At 39.6% G+C, this 24,514-nt stretch overlaps 1 protein-coding gene across 1 annotated transcript; it reads right to left on the bottom strand.

Moving 5' to 3' along the window:
- Positions 1-681: 681 nt before the first annotated feature.
- On the bottom strand, positions 682-22,905 carry nckap1l (NCK associated protein 1 like). The gene is made up of 31 exons (XM_056405610.1): positions 22,725-22,905; positions 21,295-21,405; positions 20,605-20,697; positions 19,935-19,991; positions 18,927-19,069; positions 18,177-18,267; positions 17,074-17,211; positions 16,208-16,256; positions 15,725-15,881; positions 14,981-15,037; positions 14,756-14,852; positions 14,372-14,481; positions 13,861-13,993; positions 13,560-13,641; positions 13,412-13,470; positions 13,163-13,308; positions 12,938-13,070; positions 12,725-12,844; positions 12,166-12,305; positions 11,262-11,393; positions 9,928-10,146; positions 9,519-9,649; positions 8,067-8,164; positions 7,114-7,207; positions 5,953-6,035; positions 5,143-5,223; positions 3,609-3,702; positions 3,374-3,490; positions 2,626-2,735; positions 2,188-2,277; positions 682-1,316 (listed from the first exon to the last, which is right to left on the bottom strand). The coding sequence occupies exons 1-31, from the start codon at positions 22,812-22,814 to the stop codon at positions 1,200-1,202; spliced, it is 3,372 nt and encodes a 1,123-aa protein (XP_056261585.1). The 5' UTR covers positions 22,815-22,905; the 3' UTR covers positions 682-1,199.
- Positions 22,906-24,514: the final 1,609 nt, after the last annotated feature.

Here is a 24,514-nt window from a genome sequence, read left to right on the forward strand (position 1 = left end):
TTATACACACACACACACAACACACTTACACTGTTTAATTCTGTGCTTGTGGTTTTGCATTAAGTGTGTGGCTTGGTAATGCAGTGCTTTAGGATCTGCCATGTTTATTCATGAATGTTCATCTGTGTATTCACGTCAGTGTTGCCTGTAGTGGGAATTGAACCTTTTGTGCTCTTGTGAGAAGGCTTGGTCCCTCAGCCTTGGTTGCTGAAACCCTACATACAACTTACACACACACACACACACACACACACACACACACACACACACACACACACACACACACACACACACACACACACACACACACACACACACACACACACACACAAACGTACATACACACATACTGTACACAAACGGATGTGAGCATTCATATCTCCAGTGTGGCAACCATACAAAGTTGCAGAATGGGGCGAGGAAAGGAGAGACAGAAGAGAGAGGAAAAAAGGAAGAAAGAAGGAACAGCGCTGGTTGCAAAATAAAAATCACTCAAGGCCAATCTAAAATTAGCAGCAAGCAATTTTCGATTCTGTAAAACTGGAGTGCATCATTTAAATTGTACATGAGATATGAGGAGGACAAGATTCTCACCCTGGGAGGAAGGATGGGAGGATGGTGAGGGTGGAGAACGGACTGGAAATAGACGAGGAACACATGTTGAATATAGACCAAAAAGAAAACAAACAGCTTATAATTATCATCTTTATTTGGGGAAGATTTGTGAGAAATAATGTTGTGCAGCAACTATTAAAATAATAATCTATTAAAAATCTGAATAAATGTGGATTCAATCTAAAAATATTTAAAAACATATTTCTTTAAGATACCATGGCACTCATTGTGTCTGGAGCTGATATGTGAAATATAAAAGAGAGGTTAGAGAATATACCTGATTTACATTTAAAGGATACAAGATGATATTAGTAATACTACAGTAGTCATAAATCTACCCCATAATACTGGTGGATAAGAGCCGTAAAAGCAAATCCAGAGTTTGTGAAATGAGGAAGGATTTTTTAATGTGGGTACATCAAGAGTGCTGACTCACAGGAAACATTATCAGCACTAATGTGATCAAAATGTCCAAGGCAGTGGCTGAACAGTGACGGAAACAAAACGCAGATGCACATTAAAATACTCTGGTGGATAAATAAAAGTTAAATTAAAAAGTATTTAAAAAAAAAAAAAAAAGGTCTTCAGCCCAGAGTGACGATGAAGGACCTGTACACCTCTCTGTAGGCGTTTCGTAGCAGAACATACGGGAAGCAGCTCTCCAGCATGTCCTGGCTCAAGAAGGGAGACTCCTCGACAATCTAAATGAATCAGTGTTAAAAATGTTACAACTCGAGTTATTTTATGTTTTTCCTATTGTCCTATTACTATCCCATTAAAAGACCAAAATCTGCCCAAAGCCCATTTGCTCCTACTGAAGATGTCAAAATCTTATTTTTTTTTTTAAGTCACTGATATATACTGTAGTTTCCTACAGGAGGTGCGCACTCTGGTTTTTAGCAAACGTAAACTGCAGTTTGTGTTCACTGTAATGAAGGAACATGCTTTCCAGGCCAGTGGTTGCAGGTGATTCATGTGTTATCGTGTGAGTCATGTGTTTTCGAGCTTTATGGCACAAAGAAGTTGTATCAGACTCTGCAGAAAATATTCTTTTGTAAGATGAATTCATTGCTTTTTTTGTTATTTTCATGGGATTTGTTATAAATACAAAAAATATGGAATAAAAGCAGTCTTATATTTCAAATACATTGGGACCATAGTGATTTTCCATAGCACAAAATGACTGTAATATTTGTTGAGGATTTGATAAAGCTGTTGATCAATACCATTTATTCATTATTTACTGTGCTGTAGTTATGGCTGAAAACAATAAAAACATCTGTATTTATGATATAAAAAGGCCCCTCTCTATCCATTTAAATGTCAGCACCACTTTAAATATGCATACTATAAAGTTTTCACTAATTACTTTATTGTTAATCATTCATTTATTAGTGCTTTAGAGATAAGAAATAAGCTTTTATAGAAGACCCTGCAGGCCTGATGGCTTATTGTAAAGAAAAAAAAACCCAATTACTGAGTCACAGATTTTTTCATTAGTCAAATTATGAACCCATTTATGCCTTATTGTAAATTTGAAAATACATGACTAGTAGGAACTGGAAAGCTTACCATGTGCAGGAGCAGGTAGATGGATTCTCGGTTTTTGACCTCCACTCTCTCAACATTTTGTCCCAGCTGAAGCAGAGTGGAGGAGGCAATCTGTGGAATGACACGAGGTAAAAAAAGAGTCAGATCAAACAACTGGAACATTTTTTTACGCTGCTGGACTTGACCTCAACTGGGGCAAAGGGTTGGCAGTGTCTTGAGAAAGTAGTGTGCCCGAGAAACTATTTATTTATGAGTCATATTTAATGGTTTTACATAAGAAAATCACTTTTCTGTGAAACTATTTATTCAATGCTCCCAAATATTTTTGCTTGTAACCCTTAAATATGAAGAAACTTCTTCATTTGAATAATGTTTACAGGCCTGAAGAGTTACAAGTGTACACATTATTGTTTTATTACTTAAAATGGTAAGAAACTTTATAAAATATTTGCCACTCACCAAGAGAAACTCTTTGAGGTGCTGCTCTATGTTCTTGTTCTGAACAGTGAACATGGCAGCAGCCAGCTGGTTGATAGCTGTAGCTAAACAATGGATGTTGTTGTTGTGACCTGAGGAGATAAAAATACAAAATTCATCACTGACAAATAAAGAGAATGAAATGGCACGTCCTGCGACTTTAGCCAGAGAGAGGATGTTTTTCTAGCGACGATTAGAGAAATTTACTTAATGATCCATAACACTTAAGAGGAAGCATGCTGAGCATATTTCCTCAGGCTCACAGGGTAAATCTATTTCAAACATGCCAATGGAAAATAGAGACAAAGAAAATAATCGGAGACAAACGCCACCCTGTGCTTTGATAGAAATCTCGGTTATTTGCTGCTCTTAATGTTGCAGTCCAGGCTCAGAGCCAAGGAGTTAGGGTCAGCAGGGCCACATGCCAAGAGTAACTGTATCGATGCACGTCAGCCAGAGTTATCTGTAAACAAAAGTCTCTCAACAGAAACGTGTTTCTCATTAACCGACATACTTTGCTTCGGACCACGTCAGTCAGACTGGAAAGTATGATACACAGAGATGCTAATAAGCCTAGTGTTTCAGGGTGGAGTACCTTTGTTATCCACTATCAGCAGCTGGCAAGTAATGGCTGGAAGAAGTAGTGATTAGTAGTTGGTTGAGGGCCGTCTGGAGACTAATTACTGTCAAGCTGTTTGTAGCAGATGAAAATGAATGAATGAATATGCACCTCCATGCTCTCGGCTGTAGGACGAGTTGTTGTCCAGGGCCAAGGTAGGCAGGGACACGGCGATGTAGACGAGCAGCAAATAGGACAGCTTGTACTCCTCATCAGTGGATGTGTTATCTGGAGGTTTTTGATAGACAACAACAAAAGACGTAAGAACACTCTATCCTCCCGATCACTAAGCTGTTCAAGCACCTCATGCTGTTTACAGAAACAGCACTAATCGTTTTAGTCTTACCTGTCTGCATGTTGCCAATAGCTTTGACGAGGGCAGGATCGATATCGCATGCCAGCCCTGCAGCAGACGCCAACTCAAAAACTCTCAGAGTCACCTGTAAGGTCATAAAGGTTAAAGGGATGCTGAGATAAAGTACAATTTAAAACTTTAGTACCTTTAAGGTTTTAAAAAGGATCTTGTTTTACACTGATTCTGTATTAGCTTGTTCCATGTTTTCATTGAAGCTCTGTGATGTGTCTTGTGTCTTTTACGTGTCTTGTCCATTATGTTTTCAGTGGTGAACAAGTGTTCAATTGATTCACTTGACGAAAAGTAGAAATACCACGTTCTAAAATACTCCAAGTAAACATCCTACATCTAAAATCTTACTTACTTGTAAGTGAAAACACTAAATTTCCCTCTGTAATGTAGTGAGGTATACAAGTAAAGTAGCATGAAACTCAAGTAAATTACCACTCAGACAAATGTGGACTTACATAGATAAATATCACTGCATACTATGCTCATTTTCTCAAAATAAAGCCTGAAGTATTTGGCATCTTTTAAAAACTTACACTACAATTGAAAATGTAGTGTAATGTAAAAAGTTGTGTGGGTTTGAACAGTGTTGAACAGTTGCACAACATGAGTTTGCAATGACTGGCCCACCGAGGTTTAATGGATTAAATTTAATGCACCATTTAAATGTTAATCATTTTATTACATTTTATTGCCCAATTGCCACACCACAAAAACACAGCCAATACAAAGCTAATCTGTGATTTGTATTTTACACTACAGCCATAAAAGTGACATACAGTATATCCTCTAAGGAGTGACACTAAATCAGTAGTGGGTGTCTTCGTCTTGACACAGGTTTTGATCTCGCCCTATTTCTGGTTGCATGGATGGCTGGCCTGTCTGGGCAGAATGTTTCCACTGATGTGGTTTAGAGTGCAGAGCTGCAGCAGCGATCAGAGTCTCTCTCACGGAGGCATGAGGGGGCTGCTGACGTCTTTGGGGTTATCCTGGCCCGGGCTGTGGCACGGCTGTTATGCCTCACTCAGAGACCAGACGTAAGTAAAGGGAGCGGGAGTTCATGAGGCACAGTCACACAGATTGCTCCAGAGGGAGATAAGGAATTTAATTTGGTTGGTACTAAAGAATACAAAAAAAAAAAAGGTTCTCTGCAACGCTGCAACTTTCCATCTCACTTTTGCTCGGTGTCTATCATTAATTATATTCAGCCTCACATTGTGCTACAGTACAGTCTGCATACTTAACCTCTGATGGCAATCAGTCACCTCCCCGCAGTCTCAAATGTAAATATACATTTGAATACATGTCAATACAATAATACTTAAACCTAAACAATAAGTTGACCCTGTGAAAATAAACTGTTAATATACTGTTGATAAACTGTGATGGGATGATTCATGCACAGTGAAAACCTGATTATTGCACTTTATTCCTCTGTGGGAGTCAAAAATATGGATGCCTTTTTTTTTTTTACACAATGTAGATCTTTAGAAGTGCTATAAAAGCTGTGTTTTACCTTGATGTCTGCTTCAGGGGTGATGAAATCTCTCAGGCCCATGATAGGCCCCATCAGGTACGGGCAATGCTTATGCAGGATCTAGATTATAGGATTATATGACACACCACTGATTATACATAATAAAGGAAAGACCATTATATACAGTATGAAGCAATCAAAGAGTGTTTTCTTCTAGCCAATAATGGGTTTTTCATATATATATATATATATATATATATATATATACATATACATACATAGAGTATATACACACACACACTGCCCCTGTTCTTTCACTTTCAACATAATAAAAAGATACATGCAGAGCTGAATTAAATTGGTCTTGCTTTGTGACACATTGTAGTAAAACATATACTCGCATTGGTTTTTCCTCACTTTTAAAAGTAATCTCAGTCTGCGATTCTATATTAGAAATGTGGAAATGATTGGGGGCTGGGGTTGGATGGGTTCTCAGAACAGAGGGGATGAATGTGAAGTAGTTCATTTTAATCTTAGTGAACTGAACTTTGAGCTAGATCTTGTGAAGTGAGAACTTGCACAACACTGCATATGACAGGAAAGTAAACTCTGGTGAACACCACAAGATGCAGTTCAAGGCTCTAGAAAAAAAAAGTGACCCTTGAATTACTTCTTCTTTTTTTTTTGTCATAAAACCACTATTTCCAAGGTCAAGAAGGACCTTTCATATCACACTGAATATCACATGCCCTTATCTGTTGTGCCTGCACTGCATTACAAACAGTTTCATCAGCAGTTTATCAGCTGCCCAAGAGTTTTACATCATCATAAAATATTGTTGGACATTACATCTTTCAGACAGTGCTGTGCCATTGATTTGAAGGACAGGATCACCCCGATGATGGTCATCCTCTTCAGTACATTCTCTCCACCTACAAGTGCACATAAAAAGGATCAGGACTTGTGGCTGTATTATCAAGGTGTTTATCATGTAAACTTAAACACACACCGGACCATAAAGCAGTGTCCTCTAATGTAACACTGTGGGTGAATAAGTGACCCGGTGCTGTTGTTACAAATATGAATGTGTGATCACTGGGCACATGAGCTTACGGCTCAGCATCACAGTTTTAGACAGCTCGCATGGTAATATGCTTCAAATAACATCTGATAATATTGTCTTTAAGAAAACAAGAGGTCACCAAGTATAAAGATCATACATTATCATTGTATATCAGGTCCTATATATAGAATTTGGTGATTACAGGCCCAGAGGAAAAGGTACTCTCAAATTTTCTTCTTACATCTTTCTTTTCGTTGAATCATTAGCAACAGTTCACTATACATGTTCCTCAGCATCCTCACACACTGTTTCAAATGATTTAATGAAAGAAAAATGTAAGAAGAAAATGTATGAATGCTCACTTTATATTCAATTCAACTGATGGCTGATAGCACCATAAAGGATCCGAAGAGACTTCTTGTAGTTGAGCTTGATAATAGCATTTTATTATTATTATTTTGTTTGTTTGTTTGTTTGTCTCGCACCTGGACATGCTCTCTGCAAGTGTCAATGTTGGTTCCCTGCTCTGCATCACATTGTCCTGGCAGACATCTTAACTCAATTTCATGCTTGTCTCTACATTGAAAACCTTTCAGGACTGTTATCCCAGGCTCAGTTCTTTAGTAGGTTAATATCAGGTTAGCCTGACTTAAAGTGATGAAGTGATGTATAAAGAACAGGGTCCTGCTGGTCTGCAAGGAGGCCAAACATTTGAATGTCAGTCAGAGCAGAAATGATAATGGCTCCTGCTCAGTGATTCATCTATAGTACTCGTCCTTCACCTCTTGTTACTGTTCCTCTTCTCTCTGTCATCACATACTTTTTCCTCCACTTTGTACTTTGTGAACTACCTGCTCTCTTCCTACACTTTTTTTAATCCATTCCTTTCAACCCTCTACCTCTTTCTCCCCTTTATCTGCCCCCGCGTTCCTCTCTCCACTTCTCACCTGTCAGCCTCTTTTTAAGACCGGTCATTTCCTCCGGCTTATCAAAGTTGTTCCTCATCTGTACCAGGATGTCCATGTTCTCAATCACCAGTTTCTGAAAGAAGAAAAAAGAAGTGAGAGTGAGGGATAAAACCACCGTCAAGTGGGAGTTAAACTAGGAGAGAGGTTAAAGCAGTGTCAGAGCTGCCACGGTGCAACTCCTCACTTCACTCATAGGCGTCAAGGTGGGGAGCCTGACACATTACAGCTGTACTAGGTGATTTCTTATTTGTGAGGAGCTGCTGTTTTAAAAGAGATACATGAGTCTGACAAGATAAAGGACAGCTTTAAAAGCAGAGATTGCTCATTTCCCCACAAAATAAGAAATAGTGTAAATTCATCATAATTTATTTTCTTTCTTTCTCTTTCTTCCTCTTGAAGGAAACAGTTACACGCTTTGTGCTTTGACGATACCTTTGTAAATGTAGTAATTATGTGTTTGGTCAAAACTGAGTTCAGATCTCACTTTATATATAATATAACTCAATGGGAATAAATAATATAAAAAAGAAGGAATCACTGCCACACTTAATGTGAAAAATATCTATTTTGATGATTTGATATATTTATAATTCAGTTTGTTATTCCATGTAAGTAAATGAACAACCAACAATCTTTATGCAGTGAATACAGATTTGATGCGATTTGGTACGATTAAACTAGTTTAACCATATTTTTAAATGTATTAAATTGTAAATTATTCATTGTATTTATTTCAGTGTTAACATCAATGTAGCAACACAGACATATTTGATCCCTATAACTGTTTGCTGGCTCTTGTTTTTAAATGTCTGTCCACAGTCCAGATTTAGGGAGTTTCCTTGTTTTCCTCTGAACAACTCATCAGATAACTTATACCCAGATAACTCAGCAGGCCACAGATGTACGTTCTTCAAATGAGCATCATACTGTACCTTCAGCTCGGTGACTTGAGAGGTGATGTGCCACATCAGGTTCTCACTGAGAAACTTCAGGCCATATGGACCAATTAGCTCCGCCAGGGCACGTAGCTCTGTTAAGAGGGTTACATGAATCATTTTAAAGATCATGATTGGATGGAGATGAAGTATCAACAGAGACTTAAATTGATGTTGATGTCAAGCAGCCCAACAATAGGAATGAAGCCCAGCTGGAGAAGACTTTCTGGTGTGGCATTTTTCCAGGAATCTAATACAAAGTCTGAATTTCTAACAGAGACATTAAGGACACAGATTCCATTTGATTTGTGAGCGTAGCTGACTCAATGAGAGAGAGACAACTGCAGCTATTAGACCTTTCACTCAGCTCCACATCTCTCCAATCTACCTGATTATGGATGGATAAGGACATGTGGTTAAAATCGGAGGTGGTTAATGGACGGGCGGGTGAGTCACTGTGAGGCAGGCGCAGACCTCACAGAGGAGTAAATATAGACTACGATGATGAAGTGCAGTGGTCTCCAAGGTACCGATTCTGTGCGTGCCTCGTGAATGCATCTCTGAGTGTAGGCGTGTGTGTGTAATGCCCATGGTTGCTTGTGTCGTGTGTGCATGAGCTAAGGTCTGTGGTGGAGCCTTAATGCAGTCATAAGGAAGTCCACAGCTCCTACGAGGCAGCATGGAGGCAAAAGGAGGAGGCTGTGTGGAGGAGAAACAAGTGATGCTGAAATAGTTACGTGACAGGGACGGAAGAGCGAGGGAGATGATAAGAAATACTGAAGTTTACATTAGCCAGGCAGTGTCAGAATAAACTGCATGACAGGCAGTGTGAAAGAGAACACCACACACCGCCACAATAACAAGCTCCACATCCTCTTGAGCAATAACGCTCCCCCTGCATGTGGTTTCACAGGAGTGAACGAGATCTTCAAGTTGTGCCTTTTCAAACGAGTGAGTCATCTCTTGGATCTGTGGGCCTCTGGTCATTAAACATCAGAGTACAGGGGAACTTTCTGAACCTGTTGTGTGTAAAAAAACATGTGGCTGCAAAAAGTGAAAATGAAGGAAAAAATTTATTTCTCACCGGTGTCTTTTTACACTTGTCATACAAACTCTCACAGAAAAAAAATGTTAAAAATGACTACACGACCTGCGACTAAAAGTCTTCATGATTTGCAGTAACTACAAGTTGCTCAAATACATGAACTTTCAAGGTCATAGCAAAGCCTTGTTGTTTTGAGTTGTTCCGAGTTGTTCCTGTCATACTAACATTTGCATGTCGCTCATGACTGTGAGAAACTATATTTCTAAAAATATCAACACCGCAACTCTAAACATGTGCTGCTTTGTATTATTTGTGTGCATTCAGATTGAATGAAGTTCATATTAACATATCAACATACAGTATATGCTGCAGATTACATGACTGTAATAAAATCTGGGGCTGACCTGAAACATCTGAGAACTCCTCTGCTCTGAAAGCTGGTTCGTTGTCAGTAGTCTGGTTGACAAAGCAGAGCATTGTGGGACAGTGGACAATGAGGGAGTTGCTGGCCTGACGCAAGAGACTCTCTAGGAACCTGAGGAAAAATACGAAACACTTCTTCAGCCTTTACACAACAGGCGTTTGAATTAAAGTGGGGGAAAGTAAATTACAAAGAAAAAGGGCAGAGAGAGAAACCAACAGGATGTATTTGCACTTCTTGCTGTGCTGCATATGTGTTAATGCTTCCTGTGCGTCTCTATGTATGATGGTTATGATGTCAGAGCCAGTGAGTTGATATATATTTGGATACATGTGTTTTAAATGGACACTTGCATGAAGCACACAGAAGATAAACCTATATATCACACACACCAGTTTGTGTAGAGGGTCGTAACGGTCTGCACTCCGCGTGAGTCCAGTGGCTGTGTTTGCTGCAGCAGGACGCTCTTCACCAGCCGCGTAATGTCCACATTGATGTAGCTGGAGAGGCTGTGCAGGGTGGCTGTGTAGACTCTTATCCCTGCCAGTAGGTCTGAGGGACGGGCTATCTCCTGGGTGGTCTGATTGTAATTAGCCATTCTCACGATGATCCTGGAGAAACAATGTTTAACCAACGTCACTTATCACCGGGCTAAAGCAGACTCAGGGCTGGACAGATGGGACCTTGAAACAGGTTAAACGAGCCATGGTGACATGGCGCTACTCTCATTAGCTCAGCACATTCACTGCTCCAGGGCTTTGCTGCAATTTTTTTTTTTTTTTTTGTCAGGGTCCTTCCCTCCCTGACTATGCTGTATTACGATTTTGAGCTATGGAAAGGCCAATCACTGCAAACATGCTGCTACTCAAGGGTGCTAATTTTAGGGTGACAGGGGAGATAATCATCAGCTAAGACAGGGAGACTGAGCAGAGCATATACACAGAAACATGAGGTTGCCCTGGTACCAAGCCCTAATCTAAATAACAGTTAGCATTGAAATGACACAGAGCATGGGAGTGACATGATGGATCTCTTCTCCGATTTTTAAGTGGGCGCAACACCGCCTGACACGGAGGAATCAGATAGTAAAGCAGGGTTCATTACAGTGATGGAGGAGACATTTCACAGGAGACAAGCTCCAAATGATTCCATGATTGTCAGGGGGATGAAGGTCTGTGAATGAGTGACAATCTGGAGAAGATGTGCTGTATCTAGTGATGCTTTTGAGTTTCCCCGATACAATGTCACATCGTGGTCACAGTGATTAGACTTGATTTCTACAGCCTGTTTTCAGCATACAGGTCAGGCTAATGGTATTTGAGTATTCAAGCAATGAGTTTGGACATAGAGTCAACAGTACGAAAACAGTGAAATGATGGCATTATGTTAGCACACTGGGGTACAGTTGTGCAGCACATTTATGTAATGGCAGAAGACACAATATTACATAGACAGTATGTTTCTTTCACTAGCAAAGCGGGTGCTAATGTTAGTAATTATCATATTTCTAACAGTAATTGTTTATGGAGACGCTGAAGTGACATAAGCAAAAAATAAAAAAAGCCAAAACTTCTGGTGCAGATAGCTTTTAGTGAGCACAGGGAGATTTAGAAGAAGGAAATTTGCAAAAATGGCATCTTAGGGAGTTTTTAAACACCCTCATGACTCATATCATCAACATTTGTTTAAACAAATATAATAATCCCCCCATCCCGACTCAGCATACTCAGAGAGGCGTGTCTCCAGATGAGAGATGAGGAACTCTGTAGGGACGACGATGTGGTCGAAGACAATAAAGTCACTGCAGAGACTGTAGGTGGAGCAGAGCTCTGTCAGCATCAGATGCATCTTGTCAACACTAGAAGAGGGAGGGAGGGATAGAGAGAGAGAGAGAGAGAGACAGAGAGAGAGAGGAGAGAGAGAGACACAGAGAGAGAGAGGGGAGGATGCAAGTCTTTAGGACAAATATTTTGACAATGACGGTGGTATGGATGTGATCTTCTCAGGCAAATAAGGTAATAAACATGTTCGAAAATTGTAAAACCCTCCAAACTGAGGCAGAGGGGAGGAAAGCTGAGAGGAGGGAGAGAGACAGAGTTACAACTCTTCAGATTTAATTAAGGAGCTTTGGAGCTGTGGCTATATACAGAATATTACCAAACAATGAATAGGCCAACATAAAGTGTGCTGCCAGTGAATTTGTTTCTCTAATAGGCTGAAGTGTTTTGTTTCTTATTTTCAACAGCTTGATTCAGTTCCTGTCAAGGCTGACTGAGTCAGCTTGAACGGCAATAAAGTTCCAAACCAATTATAGCCTATAGACGAGAGCATTTTCATCCTTATAGTTTAAGACGAGGAATGTGTCAAAGAGTGAAGGAAATGATTTGAAAACATCAGTAGACAGAAGAATTATTTCTACTTTTTAAATAACTTTTACAGAACCAGGACCAATCACAGCATTTATTTAACTGTTCTTTGGCTGGTGATAATGCTGCACGTTTCCAGAAAACAGGGATGTATTAATAACAACTTCTTCTCCCAATTCAGGAAAATGATCAAAGTATGAGTTAGCGTGAGATAAGAAGAGAAACAGATGGAGACAATCAGGGAAACAAAGAGAAAAAGCTGACTTGGTGACAACACTCCGGTCTTTCCTCAGGCTTTCAGCACCAGGTTTCTCTTTCTGGACCTCTCCTTTCTTTGGCATCGGCTTCTTTTGCTTTCGATGGCGAGCGGCGCTGATGGTCTCAGCACAGTGCTTGGGCAGCAGCTAAGGGGTTATCAAGTGGAAAGTGATGGAGGCAGAGAAGGAGAGAAGAAATGAGAAAATAAAAAGAGAGAGAGGAGAGAAGAATTCAGTTAAGCAAATATTGAGTAAGATGCTCAAAGATAAACATTGGAGTTTTGGTGTTCACATGGCAGGAACTCAGTCAAAATGTAAACACTTTTGTCATATTTTCCTCAGGGGATTAGAGAAACAGCACCACATTAATCAACTCCAGAGTTAGAGACCTGTCTTATCATTTTATTCAAATTTTCAAGTCTGTCCACCGCCTGCAGCTACATCCACTGATGCCAAGCTGTGACTAGAATAATTGCATTCAATATGGAGTTTGGCAGAATCAATCTGCGCTTGATAATTCGTTTTCTGTTTTTTTTTTTTTAACCTGAATAAGATTCAGATTTCACCTGGTCATTGAGGTTGCTCTGCTCGGCACAAATCTCTAACACAACATTACTGGTCTGCTTGGCAATCTGCTCCAGGAAGATCACACACAGGCGCAGAGTCTTCTTCTCCATTGCCTCTATCTAGACACGAAGACAAATGGCAGCATATGTTAAGTGTGCAGCTCAGCCCGGCCGATGATTAATAGGATAGAAGGCAGATGACTGAACACTGACCTCTTCTGGGCAGAGAGAGTGTCCACAATGGCTGAAGTGGGAACAGGCAGTAGGGAAGGACATGAGGTAACGCTTCATGGTCACCTCCTCGCTGCTCTGGTTGAACATCTTCTCAAAGACACGTGGGTAGAAGCTGGGAAACAAAAAGAATCAAACAGTGAATATATTGAGTCGAGAGTTTGAGGAGAGGAGAGGAGAGGAGAGGAGAGGAGAGGAGAGACTGACCAGAGTATGGACACTTCAGATGTCTCCTGCACCAGTTCTTCCGCACTGTCCACCATCCTGGTGTGAAACTGGACCAAGTTCATCACCTTTGCTAGATCGGGGTACTCCTTTATCGGAAGAGGAGCCTTGTTCACACTTGTGTAGGCCTACAGTGAATGGTGAAGAGCACTTTAAGGTGATATCAGTCTCCCATCTGATCAAACAAAGCTTTTATACTCATGATTCAAGCAATCTAATAAACCTGCATACCTGTAATCTCAGCCAGTCCAGTCTAAGCGCTCTGAAATCCAGTTCCTCCTTGTTCTCCACTGCACAGCAAAATGCCATTCACTATTATTAGAATTCAATGTGTTATTTGTTCTGTGTAGGTAATACTCAGTGTTTTTGGTGTGATTACCTTGTTTGACTGAGAGAGTGGACAGGGTTGAGACAAATGAACTCAACAGGACCGATTCCTCTTCTGGACACACATACATGTTCTGCAGAGGAGAGAAAGTTTGATGCTGCTTGTTTCATAAAGTTTGTGTTGATGTAAAAGAGGTGGAGATTAACGGATGCACTCAATGGTATAATTACTGTTGCCTCTTTCCTCTTTGTCAGCGTCTGCATCTCAAATAATGGCAGAATTTAAACACCCCCACACAGTTGATGCTGTACACACACACTCCCATACAAGCCGAACGCTAACTGGCCGGTACCTGTATGGTGTCATTGAGAACCAAGGCATCAAACTGTGCCAGGTACTGAACATGGTAGCGCTGTAGTACTTGGTTGTGCTTTCTCATGAGACCTTTTAGCTTCTCCATGTGGAACAGCAGCTCTGCCATCTGACTGGAAAAACAGAAAAAGCTAATTAACACAAAAAAGTTGTACAAATAATCCATTGTAAAATCTCCTCTGCATAGTTTGGGATAATTGCACTGCTAAAAATTAATGTACACACAGCTGCTGCACTGTTGTTCTTTTCCTGAGTGGAGTTACAGCGAGGGAGAACTTCTAAACTGACACAATTGCTGCTGTTACTTTTTTGGGGTTAGGATTAAGAATTCATGAATGAATACCAAGTGAATAGAATAGATTTTCAGGATTATGTGTCATTCTCCCCACTGTTGGTAGCCTCTGAGCAACTAAGCACCAGATTTCTGGACACAAACATGATCTTTCAGCTGCAGCAGTCCATGGTGTTCTTCTTCTGTACCGATGACCTACTTGTCAATGTAGTCCTCAGGCGTCTTTATCTTTGGCATATTTTCAGAGTGTCTGACGAGCCACAGGACCTCGTCACGGGAAAAGGACAGAGCCATGAAGACAAACAGGGCCTTTGGGATTTGATTGGCACATGGATCAGAGATGAAAGAGGAGCGTTAGGAAAGCATATCAGCTAAGATTAGTAAAAGTCATGATTACTATGAAATGCAGGGTCATTCCAAGGAACCCCCCCCCCCCCGGTCAAGATATTAAGAAAGATATTCCCCAAAGTCTAATATGTGTGCAGGTTGGAAACTGGATCACAGACACCAGAGTTATAACTTGCAGTAATGAATGATTTAAATTCCTCAAGTGCTACTGTTATGCTCATCACTGGGCTTCTACCTTTGGTCCCAGAAGTCCAGGTTCATCCTCCAGAACATTAAATAATTCCTTCATCGCTCCTCTCAGAAAATGCCTCCTTTCTCTGTGCATAGCCCCGCTGTTATTAACACAGGATATGAACATGGACACATGGTTCTCACGGCTCATTTCAAAGTAAATACACATGACTCAATATTTATGACACACAAGCGGCAAAAACAAAGCTGAGTTTCCTGCCAAGCTTACCAGTTGAGTATAACATGCTCACGGCATTCCTTGATGTCTGCGATTCGCTTGCCATATCTGAAAAAAAGAATATTAAAGAAAAAAAAAATTAAACAAATGCAATAGGAAGCTAATTAACGATCTAAAAAGTTAAAACAGTTACAGATACATTAATTGCTATGGTCAGGCAATAGTGACCTTTATCATCTTTGTCTTGGCATGTTGAAATTTTGCAGTATAAACTGGTCTTTATCTTCTGAAACTCTTATGAAGATATATAATACAGTCCTACACTCTAATGAGTAAGTGCTGTTCTGTGGACACTGATATCATGTCACTTTCATCACTTTTTCTCTTTGATTGTTAGTCTATAATCCGAGCTCTTCTTCTCCAAGTATAAGACACCAAGGTCCCAAACCTTGCTCTTGTTATTATTTTGTTTGTTATTTGTTATTTAGAAATAGCTGAGAAATAATGTAAGATTGGTCTAGCTTCAGCTGCATATCTAGCATTTTATGGAGAGACACTTTTTAAAAATATACTTAATGAGCATTCGAAAAGACCAGGAAGAGACCCTCAACAGTTCAAACCCTTTAATCCAGGCCAGTGATCTGAAGTGGCACTTAGGGCACATTTTAAAATCTCTTCTCCTTTGTTAAGTGTCTGAAACATGGGTTGCAGAAAAGACTTGCCTATTATCTCCCTCCTTAAAATCTAATTAATCAGCTAGGTCTAGAATACACTGCCGCAGTGCAGCTTCCATACCCTTTGATGCTGTCGAAGAGGTCCTCTGAGACTTTGTGTATGTTGAGGATTTCGTCTCTGGTAAGGGTGAGGTAGAGGCCGCTCCGCAGAGCCATCTTCCACAGCTCCTGGGAGGCCTGGTTGTTATTCAGGCTGCTGTGGCACAACAGGAAGCCGACTACAAGAAGGACAGTCAGCTAAACTGATGGACTGATTCTGCTACTGTTTATTGTTTTTTTCACTTTTCATTTAACGTCAAAGTTTTTCAAGGAGTATAGGAGCATAACAAAAAGTGAGATTTTTGAAAAGGTGGTAGCTTTAACTTTAACTAGTATCCAAGAGCAGTGAGTGTGACTGTGCAAGAAATCTGTTGTAGCCAAAAACAAATGTGCACATCTTAAATTTCTGCAGGTACTGCAATTGAATTAATTTTTCAACATGTTATTATCCTTTGATAAAGCTTAATGATTAAGGAAGTTATCAATCAGGATAAGCAATACTTACTAATGATCCATCGCTCCATCACCTCCATAGGCAAGTATTCACATGCCATCTGTAGTGGACAGCAAGGTTATTAACTGCCAACGCAGACACATTTACAACAGCTTCACATGCACTAACCTTATGATGAAGTAAAATCCTGTCAGTTAACTACATGTGTATGGTAGTTGTCTGGTAGTCTTTCTACATGGCTACTCTATTCTTGTTTGACCTTCAAAAGACGTTTTTGGAGATCCTATACTCACACATGATGCATTTAATATTTCCACCACCTAGAAATGTTGACTATTCTCCCAAAATGTGTTAAAAAGGCAAAATGTAGCTCAATATCAAACCTATCAGTTTCCTCTATGGACTTTAAATGAGTGGGTGTCTTTTGCTTTCAAATATTATATCTTTCCATAAGAACAATGGCTGCCTGGAGGTCAGTTTCCTGGCCAGTGGTAATTATGTGAGGTAGCCACAGGCAACAGGGATCATAACATTACATCATAGGGACCATAATGGCCATGTTTGAGGAAAGCAGAGAGGATGATAGATACCTGGACGGTGCAGAAAAGGGGGATGGGTAGAAATATAAGTTCAGTGACAAGCGAGAGGTTAAGAGACAGTAAAACAAATCATTTTCTAAATGGTAGCCCCGTAATGGGACGAGAGGGAAAATGGGACACAGAGCTAATGTCAAGTGGACTATATCAGACCCTCAAGGACTATACATATACTGTTATTGCATCTTTTGGCTGTGGCACCTTCTCTTATTTCTGCACCTGACATCACTGGAAAAAACATATTTTAGACACTATCTCCCATTCTTTCTTTCTCACTCTGTCAGGAATAAGTACAGGACAAGAGGTGAAAGGAGGACTCACTGTGTCACAGCAGGCTGGGTCCAGCATGGATGCTGGAGCACTCAGCAGGCTGAGGAGCTGGGCGCTCCGCCATTGCTCTGCTGGCAGGTTCCTGCGTGGGTAGAGCATCTTCAGAGACAGCAACGCCGCCGTCACAGACTAGTAGAAAGAAAGGAAAACAGTGAGTGAGTAAGCTGGAGACAGGCAGAGATGGAGGACGGGGCAAATGGCAGAGATTTAGAGAGATGACAACGCTTCCAACCTGGAATCCAACAAAAAGGGGAAAGTTGGAGCAAAACAAGCCGGAGGCTCAAAAGCTGTGGTTTGATGATTTGTACAAAGGCACATTTTATCCACCACTACAAATTTGTATTAATATTATGTTAGTCATTTGTAAAGCACTTGCAACATACAGCTGTAGTCTCTTGCAGTTTTATATGCACATACGTTTGTGTACTTTTGGTCTGGGGCTGTTTTTAATGGGAGGCCCCTTAGCTCTTAATTCTAAAGTACATGGTAATCTTTTCTAAAGCAGTGTGCATCCAACTCTGTGGCAACTGTTTAGAGTTTACAAACGTTGCTTGCGCAAAGCCACATCTATAAATAAATTATTTGAGACGCCTGTAAAGAACTCTGACCTCAACCCCACCCAACACCTTTGGGTTGAGTTAGAACTATGACTGCGAGCCAGGCCTTATCACCCAGCATCGGTGCCCAACCTCACTAATGCTCATGTGGCTGAATGGGAGCAAATCCATGTAACCAGGCTCCAAAATCTGGTGAAAAGCCTCAGTAGAAGAGTGGAGACTGTTACAGCAGCAGATTAACCCCCATTGTTTTTAAATGAAATGTTCAGCATTTGAAGATGTGGGTTTAATGTTTAAGTGTCCATATACTTTTGACGATATATCACTTACACCCTCAGGTTAAGTGGTGTAACAAGACAAAACAGAAGTATGTATCATTTAGTATTTATGTTCTGTGTTTAAATGTGAACATAAACAAATGCGTGGTGGAGCAGTTGAACATTCGATTCATTTTACCGTGCCGCCGTCTTTTCAGCTGAAGCAAATCATCCGCTGTTACCATAGCGTTGTATACACACAGTGAGACAACGAGCTTACCCTCGTGTGAGGCCCGAACTCCTCAGTGAGTTTCTTCCAAGGATGCTCATACTCCACAAGCATCTGGCCGAGCCGTGGGTAGGCGGGGTCGCTGCGGGATTCATTACAGCGTACAGTTAATCAACGCAGAGGAGAGGAGAAGGAAAAGACGTTGAGGATTCTTAATAACACAGCACTGCCAATCTTGCATCAATCCAGCATTACCTATTGATTACCGATCTTACTGATGTTAAAAGCTTTTGATTTCAGAAATGATAGCTTTGTTTTTGGGTGGCTGAGGAGCTGAGACTGCTCCTCTTCAAGGGGTTAAGCTGTGTGTGGTGTGTTGACATTAAAATGTATGTTTGTGTTCCCTGCTCACGTCTCAGGCTGATAAGCATCCTGCATCTCATAAATATCATGCAAAATGGGCGGACTCAAAATGTCAGAATACAACTTGGCACACAAGGTTAATGGTGGGCTGCTGATGTCCGTGGCAATTAATATTCTAATTAATTATGAGGATCAGAAGAATATTCATATTGATGGATGTGGAAAATTGTAATGGCATTAAGTAAAGCCCTTGAATGAAGTGTTGGTCATAGATAAGAAACACAAATTCAAGCCCTGTGTTGACTGAATACTATCTCAAGCCATCAGGGTGAGTAAATGGAAAACACATCTATCCATCCATAAAAATACTTTCTTTTTTTTTTCACTTCATCTGTGATGTCTCCTCAGTATTCATTAAGATATTTCCTGTTTTCTCACCTGCTCCCATTGGTCATCTCATGGGCACAGTTGAACATCCCCACCAGGGCCTTCTTGTCGTCGATGCGAGAGAGCGTTATGATTACTGAGGCGTAGATGATGATCAGATCCAAGTAGCTCTTGGTGAAGTCAAAGTTGACAGCCTGAAATCAAAATTCCAGTGAAGTCAGTGGCGCCGATGTTACTAGCCCCTTAAAACTACCTCACGCTCACCAGGACATACTGTAGATAATGAAAGACAGATTGTTTGACAATTGTTGACATCACAAATGGAGCCACTGTCAGTTTGAAGAACAGAAGCATATGTATACAAAAAACCTGAAAACCTGTCTGTATTAGACTCCATTGTAACAACCCTATTCTCCCTCAATGAGAAAACTATGCTTTTTATTCTATATCTTGTTATTTTATTGCCACTTTTTAAGCCAAGAACAGAGATTTTGACAGATGTGAAGGAAATATCGCTTTAATATTTATCAGCTTGAAATGGATGAAATTCCATTCCAGGGATGTTTTTCATTAAGAGTGTGAAAGGTGAATATAAAATGTCTTACGACTAAAATAATAATAATCTTGTACAGTGAGAAATGTGTTGGATCAAAATGGATCTGTAGTTATATTTGACATAAAAGGTCTTCCTCTAGAGAGATGTTCCCCAAAGAAATCCAAGCATGTGAGATGTTTAAAATGCCTCCATTCACTGTGCAGATCAGATCACAAGGGACAGATATCAGTGACATTTAACAGTAGGATATATGTAATGCACAAGTCAAGATATGCCACTATAATTATGATAATAAAAAAAACACCCTGACAGACTGAACAGGCCGAGGCTGTGAGGAGAGAGAAAAAACATCCTGCAGTGTGTAGCGTGCAGTGTACGAGTAAACGTGTTGCAGCAGAATGAATGAAAAAAGAGGAGAGAACAGTGAGACCTTGTCAAATTATCCACAGATGCTGTGTACAACTCCAGCGCTTTCATTTACGAGCCATACAGTAAATACTTACAATATCAAAGAAGCACTGGCAGGCGTCTATGGTGTTCAGCAACTCATAAACATTGTCCTGAATGAAGAACAGTGAAGGATGAGATTAGAAAACAGACAATAAATGCTCAACAACAAAGCAGCATTTCAATCATTTTAAGCCTCTAATACGATTTCCTAAACACATAGATTCCTCTAGCCTGATAATCACTTTACATTTGCATATTCCTGTAACATCATGATTAAGTTATTCTCAGTCCTACAAATACAGATGATGCCTTGGCCTGGCTGCGACCTCCATCACAAAAGTATGCAAATGTGCAGGGAGGTGTAACAAACTGATATTTGGAATAAAATCAAATTATTTTCCTATATCAGAATAAACCACTCTATATGTAAATGCATTCTGGAAACTAAAACATCTAATAAAATAGTAAAATGAGAAGGAAGCTCTCGGTGTACTGTAGCCACCATCATTCACCTATTTCCAGATTTGTGTTTTCATGTTCAAAGAAGGATGTATGTGGCTATTTTTCATTGTTTTATTTCAATTGTTGTGTTAATGTAGGCAGTTGCTATGTTAGGCTTTAGCAATATATACCGCAGGAGCTCGTGTCAAAAAACTAAATCTGAAATGTAAAACTCTAAAGAAAGAAAAAAAGAAAGAATCAGCAAGAGAGACATATAATCACCCTGAACTCTATGACGTCCAGGAAAGAGTCATAGTAGCTTGATGTGGCTGACAACACTTCAGATTTCTGTCGCTGGATGCCGGTCAGATTTTGCTGTAATAAACAATAATGAAGATAGTTCATTACTGCTCAGGTGTGAGGTGACACATTTTGTGAAAAGATTGTTGAACTCCTTGGTCCGGTGGGTGTGTCGATAGACTCCAGTTAATACTTGATAAAACCAATTAGCCCCATGCAGACAAATGAAATGAAATAAATAATATATAAACACAACATGAACAGAATAACAGACACTTGAAAATGATGCAATCCAGTACACAAACTACCTTTGAATGAATTAATGTTTGTTATCGTATTTCTACTGTATCAGAGTAGATGTGTCTGGGTAACACTGATCTTTTTGTTTTGGTATTTTATGATCTCAAGAAAACAAACGTTTGTTTGCTTGAGATCACAAGATAAACATTTTGTTATAACGGAACAAAGCTGGTCAGTTTTTCTGTATAACTGTCAAAACATGTTTCATGTGAAGACTGAATAACAATAATTATCTGTTGACTGATAAGAAGCAAACAGTTTAGTGTCAACACGTCAAAATTATGTTTTTATGATCATAAGAAAACTGAACATGAAAAATAAGTACACGCTCAAGATAAGAAACAGTTTGCACAAAGACTGCTTCATGCTCACAATATTTCCTCTGAAGTCAATGTTGGGGAATTTCTTGTTGATGTACTTGACGGCGGACTCCATTGCTTTATCTGTCAGGATGGACGGCCGCTGCTTAGGGTCTGCACACATCTGCAACAGGTTAGGAAATGATAAAGATGTGAGGGTGGGATGTGATGAGTTTGCACATCATACTGTGACACTTCTGACAACATGTCTGACACATTCTCAAGCCCTGTAGCGACAGTTTGTGGGGTCTCCCTGGCAGGATTTGATTGTAATTGTTTGGAGCAGCATCCAGCCAATGATGAGCCAAGCAGGCTTGTCAGCAGAAAGTCACTGAATGCTCAGACTGGCTGGGAACATACAGGCAGAGTTAGTTATATTGTTCTCCCAACCACCCTCAAAGATAGTTAACACCAAAGGCTGACAGTAGAAGACTGTGGAGCAGCTCACGAGTCTGAATTGTAAACATGAAAAAAGAAAATGCATGCTCAACAAATCTTCACTGGGCAAGCTTTTAAAATGGCTCAAAATAAGACAGTTTTTTTCTTTCTTTTCTTGTCCAGATAAATGCAAACACACAGTACATAAAAGGGGATGTATGTTTATGCGTGCATGTGCACAGTATATACAGCATGTTCTATTGTATCACTTCCTGCTTGTCACATCCAGAGATATCTGTCATGTCAAAATAAACCATCTTAAGCTACAATTATGCTGTGTCTGCAGCTATTAACAGGTATAGAAGTGATATTAGACTGTCCAACTCCTGCATTATATCTTTCTGTTGTGTTAGTTTCACGTCATTCAGCTCAGAACAACTGAATCGGAGGTGACTGACAGCTAAAACTGACTTCCTGTTTGCACTTCCTCTTTGGAGAAAAATACTCAGTTGCAGTCGGAAGACACTACTCACTATACCGCTATGTCGGTGCACACACAAAGCACTTTTGTAAACACTATAAAACTGTGACAATCACATCATCTCATTATTGTGTTTGAGTTACAGCTCCTGGAGAGTTTGTTGCCTTTGAAAAACATTATTGTGTTTAACATCCTTAAAAAGGACCCTGTACTACTTTTTTGCAACACAGATAAAGTACTTTACTAAAGTGTTTGGCTTTATACAGTATTTGTTCTTTGTATTGTAGATAAAAAAGTAAATGGTAATCGGTACAATCAAGCTCTCATTCCCAGTTCTTTTGAAAGTGAAAATAGAAATGAATGCATACAATTATGAATATTGTTCAATTTTAGTTTAATTCTAAGCAGTCAGTAACGATATACTAATATGTTTACTCTTAGATGTGTCTTTGAGTAGTAACTGTATGCAGAAACAAATTTTGAGAACATTACCAGGCCAAAGCTTAAAAGGACACGAAATTCAAGTTCCTTATTTCTCGTCTCGTCTCTTACACGCATCTACAGATCTTCATACTCTCCCTCACCTTTTTAATGTAGTTCATACGTATCAGCACCCCATTCCCTCTTTCAGTGAGGATGGTGAGTTTTTCGGCCAGTTTCTGTTGGTAGTCCATGGCTCCGGACACAATGCACCTCTCTCTCCGTTCGAGCCTTGGCCTCCTGGTCCTGTGTAGCAGTTCAACCCCTGGAAACAAGTGCACCCAGAGCCTCACCCTGTCACTAGGTCACATGGGGCTCATGGGTAGGGGTGGAGCCAAGAGTAGAGCTGAGTGTTAAAATCACCCACATACAGTGAATGTATGGCAAAAAAAAAAAAAAAGCATGTAAAATTATCATAAAAAAAGAAAAATCTCCACAATTTACTGTTTTATTCAACACTTTGATATGATGCTGGAGATTTATTTATATAAACTGTTATGTAAATGATGGCAAAGTCATGTTTCCTCTTTTTTTTTTTTTTTTTTTTTTAACAGTGCCGCTTTTGTTATTTGCAGTTTGAGGCACTTCCTCTCAACAAGGATGGCAGAAGGTACAAATTATATTCATGTTATTTAAAATGAGTGGTTTGGATATAATACTGTTAAAAACTATAAAAATAACAATAATAATTTTTAGACCAAAGAAGGAAAAAGAAAAGGAAAAATTTTCCTTTACCACAAGATGGCAGCATTTAACCACTGAAGCTCTCCAGCCTTGTAAATGACTGAGGGATCAATTATACAACAGAGTAATTGACACATTTTTAAACCGGCATAAAATGGCCAGATTCATGTAGCAGACCTAAATGACACAATGCAATACAACATGGAAAAAGACATTTGTATGTTACAAACCTTTTGGCAGGTTTTTGTAGCTCACTACAGATTGTTCCTGAAATTTTTGGCAGTTTGGTTTCCATCCAGTTTCTGCAATCACACAACTACAAAAATACAGAGAAGTATACCAACCATTTCTATCCTCTTTAGGGTAGTTTGCCTAATAAACATGTAAAAAAAAAAAAAAAAAGAAATCATTTGCACACTCAGTTCTGACAAGAAGCTTTATGTGGCAACAAGCGGTAATCACAGAAGAATTCTTGAGTAAATTGCTTTTAAAACACCATCATTTGGCAACTTAATTAGTTAAGGTGTTTTTATTTCTTGATTTAGCTTCATCATAAAACCATTAAAATCTGTGACATGCTAAAATGTAAAATGTGTAAAAGTAGCACAAAACATTACTAACCATTAAGAGTCAATGGTCATACCAGACCAAGTAAGGGTATAGCAGCAAAACCTCTGCACACCTGTACACCTGCACACCCTTTTTATATATATATATATATATATATATATATTATATATATATATATATATATAAAATAAAGCAAAGGTTTGTAATATTGCTGATGGATTGAACTTTTCTGCCAAAATAGTGTTGCTTCAAACTTAAGGCTATAATTGTATTCTTGAGACAAGAATGGGCAGATCAAAAGGTGGACAGTCCTTTGTTATTAGCTCAGGGTTAGCATAGGACTGCATAATGTTTTGTTTTTCAATCTTTGCTTTTGTCGTGTCGGCTTCCTGTGCAAATATATGTATTTAAAGGCCTGCAAATCTTTTGAGCGTGCCAACTTTGTCCCTGCCTATTTTGCTCAAAGGAAATAACATGATTGAAAATGGTCTTTATATTGTTGTGTGTCAATGGTTATTGAAGCCTCTACTAGCTGGAAAGCAGCAATTGATATTCTCATTACTTCCACATCAAACTATTCTCAGGTTGAGCATAATTACCAAGACGAAAGACTTTGTCATGTAAACTAGAGAGGTCCTCC

The sequence above is a fragment of the Seriola aureovittata genome, chromosome 2, assembly GCF_021018895.1.
Source record: "Seriola aureovittata isolate HTS-2021-v1 ecotype China chromosome 2, ASM2101889v1, whole genome shotgun sequence".
NCBI lineage: Eukaryota > Metazoa > Chordata > Actinopteri > Carangiformes > Carangidae > Seriola > Seriola aureovittata.